Below are 10914 nucleotides of genomic sequence, written 5' to 3'. Positions count from 1 at the left end.
TGCCATGGCAGTGAAAAAGTTCATGTCAGACACTTAAAATTTTACAAAGTGAATTGTAAGGCACTTACATTAGAGAAGTATTAAAATCTCTGGATATAATTGAGGATTTATATATTTCTCTTTGCACATCTATTAGTTTTGCTTCACGTATTCTGAGGCTCTGTTGTTTAGTGCATAGTCATTTAAGATTCTTAAGTTTCCTTGGTGAAGTTTTACTCTTTTATCATTATGTATTATCTGCCTTTATTCCTGGTGGTGTTCCTTGTTTTAGTGCTTCTTGTTTTACGAAACTCACATAGTATAAAATAAGCCATTTTAAAGTGCACAGTTCATCAGAATCTAGTACATGTGCAAGGCAGTGCCGCTGTCTCCTCTATCCAGTGCCAGCATTTTCAGAGTCCAAAGTGAAACCGAGTCGGACCCTGTGGGGTTCCCGGGTATGGAAGCCTTTCTGTGTCCCTGTTTGTTGCTTTTAGGGAACAGGTTCCAGCCTCCATTGAAGAACTCCCTGAGTTCCAAAGGGCAGGTCCAAACAGTTGCTAATCAGGGAAGGGAGGAAATACAGAGATAAGGGAGGAGTGGCCAAGAGACAACAGGGCAGACCTGGGACAGGATCCTGCTTTCATCTCAAGAGCTACATGTAATATCTCAGCTCTTCTGCAGAACTAAAACCCCCAACAGATGGAAGATGCTACCTAATGAAGCTACCTAATGAAGCATTCTTCATTCCAAAGAGAAGTCACAGTTCGATAACCTCAAGAATCACAGAAGCTCATCAGGAGACCACATGAGGCCAGATTAAAGGACTGCAGGCCCCGGCACACCCTGATCCTTATCAGCAATCCTGCCCTTGAACTACTGCTATAAAACTCCTCACCAAATCCCCTCAGGTTGGAACACACAGTTTTGAGGGCATGAGGCTGCCGTGACTCCCTTTGCCTAGTAAAACAATAAAGGTATATTTTTTTGTACTTCACTCCAAACTCTGTCTTCGAGATTCAGTTTGGCAGAGGCCAAGCTTTGGGTATCAAAAGGAGACACCACACCTATTAAGCACATTCCCCTCAACATCCCACTCCTGGAAACCACTGATCGGCTTTTCTATCTGTATGGATTTGCCTGAACTGTACCTTTCATATTGATGGAATCGTATAGCATGTGACTACTTGTGCCTGGTTTCTTTCACACAGCATGATGTTTTCAAGGTTTATCCATGTTGCAGCAAACAATTTCTTTCTATGAGTAAATGCTTTTCTGCTGTAGAGACAGACATTTTGTATATCCATTCATTCACCGATGGACAACTGAGCGGCTTCCACCATTTGGCAGTTACCTTGCCGCTACAATAAAACCAAGTGGTGCCTCCCTAGCCCAGATTGTTTTTTCCTCTGGCCCCCCAGGATCCTCAGCTGCTTTACAGACTGTCCTCCGCCACCATGATCACGTCTGCTCTCTTCACAAGGCACCAGGCTTCCAAGGGGTCAGACCCCACCTGCCCTCCCCACACCCGTACTCACGCACAGGCAGGCATGCACACACCTCACAAGCCAGGGAAAGACTCATTCCCCCCAGGGGAGTGGGTGGTGCTTGTCACACCAAGCCCACATCCCCTAAGAAATAACTGATGAATGAGGATGCTTGTTAAGCCACGGAAATCTCTTTTGTTTGCCATTTAAGCAACATGAGAACAGGATGAAAACTATACACAGTTCTTCTAGCAGCTATCTTGACTCCTTTGGACTTAAATTCCATGGTCTTTCAGAGCCATGTCAGTTCCCAAATCCTCACTTCAGGCTCCCCCAAATCCCCACCAAGTAGCAGTGGAATTCTCATACTCTTTGGTGTCATTAACCTTGATCTTCCCAAGGTGCCTGGTTTTACCACCATCAGTGCAAACATCAACACAGTAGAGGGAAAATGTATTTCAACATTATTATACAAGTAGCTTTGACTTCCCAAACCCCAGGTTTCCTGAATTCAACTTTGAAAACCTCTAGACTGAATTATTTTCTCAGTATCTTCCTATCTTGTGAGCCCCCATGGGCTGGGGCCCCCAAATTGCAGTGAGTGAGGGCTGGCTCAGAGGCTGGCATCTCCATGATGTGAGTTTCAGGGATTAGCACATGAATGAAGGAGCTCGGATTTGGAAGTTGAAGTTAAGAACTCAGGACCCTAAGGCCAGACAAAGACACTACAAGTAAAGAAAATTACAGATAAATATCTTTTATGGATATTGATATAAAAATCCCACTAAAAACACCAGCAAACTGAATTCAGCAGCATACTGGAAGGATTACACATCATGACCAAGTGGGATTTAGGCGTACATTCAACATATGAAAATCAGTGAATGTAAGACACCACATTAACAAAATGAAAGAAAATAAAAACGTGGTCATCTCAATCGATGCAGAAAAAGCATCTGACAAAAAATATACCCTTTCATGATAAAAACATTCAGCAAAGTAGGAATGGAAAGAAACTGCTTCAACGTGATAAAGGCCATATACATAAAGCCCACAGCTGACATGATGCTCAATGAAAACCTGAAGGCTTTTTGTCTTGTCACCTAAGACTGCTGTAACAAATGATCATAACTTGGGCAGCATAAACAGCAAGCATTTCTTTCCTGCAGTTCTGGAGGCTGGGAGCAGTGTTCCAGCCTAGCCGAATGCTAGGCAAGGGCCTCCAGGGCCTCCTTCCTCAGCGCACATGTGCAGAGATAGGTGTCTGTGTTTCTACCTCTCTCTATAACCGCATCTGTCGCATCATGGGGGCTCCACTTGCATGACTTCATCTAAACCTAATCAGATCATAAAAAAACAAAGATGCCCTTTCTGGGGGGCCACTTCCACTGAATACTGGAAGTTCTAGCCAAAGAAATTAGCCAAGAAAAAAAAATGACATCCAAAATCAAAGGGCAGAAGTAAAATTATCTCTGGATATTCGCAGCAAAAGAATGAAGTTGGATCGTTACTGTATACAATGTGTAACATAAATGAATCAAGACATAAAAGAGCTAAAAACTATGAAACTCTTACGAGAAAATACAGGGGCAAATCTTCATGACACTGGATTTGACAATGATTTCTTGGATATGACATTCAAAAAGCACAGGCAACACAAGAAAAAAATAAGATAAATCAGACCACCAAAATTAAAAAATCTGTACATAGTAGGACATTCTCAACACAGCAAAAATGCATTTCACAGAATGACAGAAAATATTTGTAGTCATGTATCTGGTAAGAGATTAAAATCCAGGATATATAAGGAACTCCTAAAATTCAACAAAAACAATTCAATTTAATAATGGACAAAGAATCTGAATAGAGATTTCTCCAAAGAATACACACAAATGCTCAACAAATATATGAAAAGATACTCAGCCTCACTAATAAACAGGGAAATAAAAATTAGAATTATAATCAGATATCACTTTTGTGTCTCTTTGCAACCCCATGGACTGTAGCCCACCAGGCTCCTGTGTCCATGGGATTCTCCAGATAAGAACACTGGAGTGGGTTGCCATCTCCTTCTCCATTATACCCATTACGGCAGCTATTATAAAAAACTAACAAACTAAAACAGAGAATAGTATCAGTAAGGATGTGGAGAAACTGGAACACTTGTGTATTGCTGATGGGAACGTAAAATGACGCAGCTGCTGTGGAAATGAGTTTAGTGGTTCCTCAAAAAGAATGACATTATGGTTCTGCAATTCTACTTCTCGGTTTATTGTCCAGAGATTTGAAAGCATGGACTTGAACAGACACTCATACATGAGTGTTCACAGCAGTGTTATTCACCATAGCAAAAGGTGTAGGAGAGCAGGATTTTCCACCCCAACATACATCTTTTGGGCATATTAATTATTTGGTTATTTTATAAGACACAGCAGACATTTGGGAAACTCTGAAAACCAAGTAGGAGTCACCTTCTGGTAAGGAATATGGACATTTCTAAGGGAAATCTCCATTTGTAAGGCATCTTCCTCCCTGTACCAGGAACAGGGGGATGACTAAATCTCTAGAAACTTCTACCATCAGGGAGGCAGGACTTCAACTGAAAACAGATGCAGGAGGGCGGCTGGTGGGGATGCTGCGCAGGCCAGGCATCCTCAGTGGCAGGTGAGGGCACGAATGCTCTCACCTTTGGAGTGTACCTTTGGAAGCGGTGTAAGGATGGCTCCTTCAGGATGGATGGGACGAGTTCTGGGTCCCCTGTGGTTCTGAAAGTACGAGTCCATGCAGCCCTCCTGTTCACAGCCAGTGAGCCTTTGCTGGCCACACCGAGCGTGAGCTGTTGTGAAACTCTTCCTGTTGCAAGAACATCTGTGGGCACATCCAGTCCTTGCAGAGAGCTCAATCTGTCCAAACCCACACCCCATCTGTATCTCCTGGGGCATATGGTGTCAACGGCTCCATCATCCCTGGTGGGAGATGGGGTGGGGGCCTCCTGTAGCTTCTTTCCAATGCTGGTCCACCTGGGCCTCTGGCCTGACTGCCCGTGGATGCTGCTGACCCACAGGCTGGGTTGCCTCTCAGAAGGGTGACCACAGAACAGTTTCTCTCTGCGTCACCACCTGACAGGCCTCTCCCTGCCTGGGGCCCTCGGTCATCTCGGCTTAGACACTGCCTGCCTCCAAGGCCTCCTAGGCCCTGCTCTGCGCCCTCAACTGCAGCCCAAGCCTGGGGCAGCAGCCGGCCTGCAAGTCTCCTCTGGGTCTGTGGCCAAATGGGAGGAGAGAAAATGTATCTCATGAACCTTTCCTGGTCCCCACCCTCAGCGGGGCAGGATAGAGGGACAGCTTGGCATGCCACTTGGCACCCCTGGGTCCAAGGTGGAGAGGGCAAAAGCCCTCCGAGACCCCTGCTGCCGTAACTTGGTGATGAGCAGGACACATGCCAGAACAACCCAGCAGCCCTGTGGTTTCTGCACAGTGGTCCCCAAACCCAGCTTTCCCACTCAGCTCTTAAAGGCTTCCTGCTCCCAGGATACCGGATGTCCCAGACTTAGGGCTCAGGGTCTGATGCCTGGACCCCGCTACTTGCTGTGTGTTCTGCAGCAATGGTGTGTGCTGGTCACCACTGGCAGGTTTGAAAGGGCTTCCCTGTGTCAGTGGGTGGCGGGAGGTTTGCTGTTACTGGTGGGGACGTGACACCCTTGCACAGATAGCCTGACACCTCGGAGATGGTCAGTCACTGGGTGCTGTCCATCCACCCAAGCATGTTGGGCTTGAAAAACAAAGCCCTGCCTGTCTGCCTCTTGGGTTAGGCAGAATGGGCTTTACTCTCGGGCTAGGGGAAAGAGGGAAATCTGGGACTCTGGCAGATAAACCAGGGCTGCTGAAACAGCAGACCATCCAGGTCTCTGGGGACGTGGCTTCACTCCCCGCCCCTCCTACCCTGGAACCTGGGGGTGGATGTGCCCTCCTGGATAGAGTCCTGGGAGGTCCAGTCTCCCCCAGCTGCCCACTTCTTTCTGCCTTTGGTTTGTGGGAAGGCCTGCAGCTTGGGGCACGTGGGACAACCCAGCTGGCTGGGTTTGAGCCAATTCTCAGTTCAAAGGTGTCCTTCCTGGGCCTGGTGTGGCCTGTAGGGCAGGGGAGAGGGTGCAGGGGCAGTGGCACCGGGATGGCTGCCACCAGGTCTGACGGGTAGTGAGCGGGTTCTTCCTGCACCATGCTGCTCTTCCCAGGATGTGCTGGGGATGGACAATGGGGTTTCTTAACTTTCAAAATGCCTTGACATCCAGATTTACGCCACTGACACCATGAACACTGCACACTGTGGTGCTGCTCCTGCTCGACTCTTGCCAACAGCTCTGCTGACAAGAGCAGAGCTCAGTAGGTGTGCATCACATGTCCAAGAAACCGGAATAGCTCACAAAACTAAGTGTTTCACGAAAGCTTTATTGGTGGTCAGGTCTACAGCAGTCATCTCATTGTACAAACAACTCACAGGTGAGTGCAGTGCTTCTAGTACAAGTCATATAAAACTGTGGGACACATTGCAGGAATAGTGCACTTGATAAAAAAAATAAATTACACTTTAAAAGCTACTTCAAAGCTTTATACATATAAAAAGTAAACACAAAATAGTTAGTGAGGTCCTCGTAACCGTCTATCATATCCACACAGGAAGATTAAAGAGCAGAGGTCCGCGCCCAAACACTTCTCTGATGAATAAAAACCCTGGAAAGGGACTGAATCATTGTCTCCATCAATGTGATAAAGTGACATGCAGATCCCACCTCTCAGAGCTGGAGACAATCACAGCTCTGCCAGCATGTGAATTCAGCAGAGTTCAGGGCAAATTTCAGTGAACCAAACAAACTTCCTTATCCTGCAGGCTAACAGACAGGAAAAGCTCCCAACGTTCTTCTGAACATTCAGGAACCATAGGTTTACATTTGTGAGAGGAAGAAGAACAAATAATATGGAATGTGTATTATGCATTAGAAGATTAAAGGTTTCTAAGCAACCAAAACGCTGAGGGCAGATGGATCAGAACTGGGAGCTCTCCCAGCCTCTCAGGGATGGGAGCCCAGGACTGTCTTGTCCACGTGGGAGTGAGGATGCCAATGGAGAAACGCCAGGGCCTCCAGGGACAGAGCACCTGCGGAGCCCGTCTGAACACCCGCTGGCTCCCGGGAGCCATCTGCCGGAAACTGCCAGGAAGAGGTCCCTGCCTGCAGCCAAGCCGGGGCACTCACCTCCATCTACACCGCGCACACTTGGGCGGCAGGGGGCAGCCGAGTCTTCACCACGTCCACTCCTCACTTTCTGCCTGCTGTCCCTGCCCTCAATGAGAAGCTGAGAATTTGGCTTCTCAAGAGCCCGACTTACAGAAAAATAAGAGAACTTCCCTCTGTGCAAATGACTGCCAAATAATCTGCTCTGAGTGGGTTTCTGGTGTGACTTGTCTAAGTCTGCAGGGGCTTGTCCAAGAGGAGACAGAGGCAGGGTTGGCCAGAAATGAGACGCGTGAGGAACAAGCAGTCAGGAAGCAGGGGGGCACCCTGGGGCTTCACCCTCCAGTGTCCACAGAACATCTGTGACCGCACAAATAGATATAGGTAAAGACCTTCTCCAGGGGATCTTCCCAACCCAGGGATCGAACACAGGTCTCCCACATTGTAGACAGACGCTTTACCATCTGAGCCACCAAGGAAGTCCTTAGGAGACTACAAGACATGTTTAATAAAAAATTTCTCAAAACAACATCAACATTTTAGGAAAGCACCTAAGGGTATTTCTAAATTTATCAAGATCAAAGGAATCTAATCATTCCTTTGTTCAGCAGGGTTTCCACAAGGGCAGGAATGCAAGAACAATGAGCCCTTCCTGTGCACACAGATGCTATGACCTTTTAAGGTCCTGAGAAACAGGATTTCGTGTGCTACTTCACAAGTTCTCAAGAAGAGTCTAGGGGAGAAAACTGAAACCCACCTACCTGACTTTAAATCCCACCCGCACACCCAGGCCAGCTCTCCATTCCCCTACCTTCTCTGAGGGCCAGGACGTGAGCCGATCTGCATCTTAGCTCTTAACACTGACAACCGCCACCCTCAGGTGGTAGGAGACGAGGGGCTCAGCACTAACTGAACTCTGCAAATCACCAGAAATTGAAGATCCTCACAGACCAACCAGGCAATGGCAAGAGGACAAAAGTAGCTCCTACCCTAACCCACCCTGAGCCCCTAAACCTGCTCACAGCCACAAGCACCATCATCCTCGCTCCTAGGGAGTCACCAGAGTGAAAACGGGGAAAAGTGACATAGAACTGAGCCTCTGGTTCAAGCAGGCTTCTGTTACTTCCACCAAACAGGTCTATCAGCTCAGCTATGAACCCTCTCCAAGCACCCTCCAACGCAGGGATGCCAACAGTGCTCCCACACACTGTCATTCCTGCTCTTTCCAGACACATGCTCCTTAACTCCTGACGGGAGTAGACACAGCCAGTACTCTTTGCAGCTACACAGTACTAATGCAGAGGAGACTCTAGATATAGCAAAGCTTCCCACCTGACCAGTCAGTAGCATATCACTTCAGAGCTGCACTCAGTTGATGGGCTGGTTCCAATGCACAGAAGGATGCTAAGATCTTCCATCATCAGGAACTGTTCCTGAGGGCCAGCAGTCAGCAGGGCCACCTCAGCAGGACCCCCACTGCCCACTGCCCACTTCAATGCAACCACCTGCCCACTGGTCTATCCAGACTCCCCACACACTCGGCTCTCTGCCAGCATCCTCAATGACTCACACCTGCTGCTCCTCCCCTTACCCCCCTGCCCCATGCCCCAGGCTCAGGTGAGCAGAGCAGGGTGAGCCTTACAGTTGCCTGGGGATGGCAGACAGGAAAGGAGATGTATACTCGACAGGCATCTTTTCTGTCAGGGCTAATTCATATCAATTTCCATATTTACCACTCTTTGTCAGAACCTGAAACAAAATTTCCTTTTAGCTTGAGATTCAAATGCATTTTAAGAAAGTCTCCTCAGTACCAGAAGACACAAAGGTAATGGAATATTTTCAACAAACTAGTTCCAAAATCTAGAAAACGTCTCAGTGACCAGAAATACAACCTTAACGTTCTACCTGCAGGGTCGTCAGTGTGCTGAAAACACAATATCCAGTCTGGCACGTCCTGGGTCAAGTCCACAATCTCAGCCTAAGGGCTACAGGAGGTAGCCAACCAGAAGGGCAACTCCCTTTGCTTCAGCAAAACTGTTTGGTGCGAAGTAGTTTCCAGCCTCTACAGGTCCCGGGAACAGCACAGGAAGAAAACCCTCTCCAGGCAGACACAAGTGTGTGACTGCCTGAGCTGACTGTGTTACAGGGAACCCACGACAGTCTAGACCAAGGAGTTTTAAAGATCTTAAAACTTCATTTTTTTTTTTATGGAGAACAGACATTAACACTCAATTAAGTTCTGGTTTCTGCGGGGCAGGAAACCAAAACCAAATTCCAAGAGGTATACTTTAACATCAGCCCTTGATAACAGGGATTAATAACTTCCCAACACGGTTTCCAGATCACCCTCATTCCCCACAGCAACTGAGGTTTTCTTTACACATTCCAAAGTTTAAAAGCTAAAATAGTATTTTTCTGGGTGTTGAAATTCTTTTCTCTATTTTCTATAATGAGCATATACCACCTTAACATCCAGAACTTTCTGTACAGATGGAAAGTAATGAGGAAATTAGACTAACACAAAACCCTAACATTCTCTCAATACCTGCATTTAGGTTCAGATGTGAATCCCCCTAACCTGATTCCCTATTTCTATCCTTGTATTTTTTCCTTCAGTTTACAAAACCTAAGTTTATTCAGCTTACATTAAAACGAAATGGAGCCTTCATCCAAAGAGGTGCCCAGAAACTACTGTGCTCTCCTTCAGTCCCCGAGTCAACATGGCCTTCAGCCCTACACGGCCCAGGAAGAAGTCTGGGTGCCTAGAGGAAATGCCTTGGGGTCTCTGCAACCCTCCCCACCCCTTCCAGACCCGAAAGTGACAGGTGTGTGAGGGCCACATAGACATACTTCCTGAAGGGAGGCTGGGCTGAAAACACATGCCAGGCAACTAACTTTTCTGTAGTTCTTCTCAAGGTCTATGTAAACTTGAAGTGTTAAGACAGCCAGTCCAGCAAAAAGTCAAAAGTATGGGAAGCATCTGAAAATCCTCGGTATTCTAAAAACTTCTCTTTAGTAGTCATTAATCTATCTAAATCCCCGATTTCCAGGCAATGCACAGAAAGGTACAATTTCTCTAGCAGTCATTCAAGGACACTCACCCTGATACCAGTGAGAGAAGTAACCTTTGCCAGGCTGATGATGACCACCAGGGACAGCCCACCCAAGGGGGCGTTGTGAATAGTCACAACCACTAGGTGGAGCCACAAGCTTGGAGGAACCCACAGGGAAAGGCATTCCCACTGTTAGGAATTCACAACTTCAACAGAATCAGGGCAAGTAAAAGACTGTATTGCGTTACTTGGGCAAAAGTGTAGTGTAATTAGCCCTTCCAGGTGGACGGAAATGTAGCTGCTTGCTTTTTCACGGAACTGAACTCTAAACCAGGTGAGCTTTTTACCCACTAGTGCAGAACTGGCTCCAGCAGAAGTGGACTCTGGGATGGACGGCTGGGGGCCCGGCCTTGGGTCACAGGCACAGAGCGACCATCCCTCAGAGCTCAGTCGTCAGCAAACACTTCTGCTTCAAGGTGGCTTCTCCAGCTGAAGCTGGAGCAGAGCTGACAGGAAGAAAGAATGTGTTACTCAGTTTCTGGAAAATGAAAAGACAACCCTCCCACAAGAAAGCAACATGCATCTCCCCACCAGTGCCCCATAGAGCAAGGGGGACTACCTTGTAAACCTAATTCAGCAATTTCACACAAGGTCATTTTCTAGATAACCAATGCTTTTTTCATCCTGAAATGGACTCTAAAAGACACTGATTTCCCCTACTTCCTTGAATAAAATACACTGAACAGACATCTAGTTTCTTGCTGAGTCAGGGCTGTTACTAGAACACGGACGACATGGACAATGTGGTGAGCAGAATGGCCACATGCTCAGGAAGCAGCAGGGTAGGGGGTCCTGTACTCATGGCCTGGTGCCCGCAGCCCGGTCTGAGCTCAGGGACCACCTCCTCTGCTTATTGGAGCTAAAGAAGAGTAAAAGTACTTGGTCTTTGGGACTTCCCTGGGGGTCCAGTGATTAAAACTCTGCACTTCCAATGCAAGGGGTGAGGGTTTGACTCCTGGCTGGGGAACTAAGATCCTTCCTGCTATGCGGTACAGCCAACAAATATTTTTTTAAAAGTGCGTGGGCTCTGCCTGAGGTGAAGATCATGGATGGAGGTGCAGAGACATAACAGCACCTACTTCGGTTTCACAAAAACTGAAAACAA

At 47.2% G+C, this 10914-nt stretch overlaps 1 protein-coding gene across 3 annotated transcripts in view; it reads right to left on the bottom strand.

The window, feature by feature from the left end:
* Positions 1-5894: 5894 nt before the first annotated feature.
* The window catches only part of EPB41L5 (erythrocyte membrane protein band 4.1 like 5), a 166386-nt gene continuing 161366 nt past the window's right edge, over positions 5895-10914 (bottom strand). For all 3 annotated transcript variants that reach the window (XM_061439882.1, XM_061439885.1, XM_061439887.1), the window contains one exon: positions 5895-10255. In XM_061439882.1, coding sequence (XP_061295866.1) covers positions 10189-10255 — 67 coding nt within the window. In that variant the 3' untranslated portion in view covers positions 5895-10188. The remainder of the gene's footprint in view (positions 10256-10914) is intronic.

The sequence above is a fragment of the Bos javanicus genome, chromosome 2 (genome assembly GCF_032452875.1).
Source record: "Bos javanicus breed banteng chromosome 2, ARS-OSU_banteng_1.0, whole genome shotgun sequence".
Classification (NCBI taxonomy): Eukaryota; Metazoa; Chordata; class Mammalia; order Artiodactyla; family Bovidae; genus Bos; species Bos javanicus.
The sequence above is the reverse complement of the archived record's forward strand: the minus strand, read 5'-3'. Positions and strand labels throughout refer to the sequence as shown.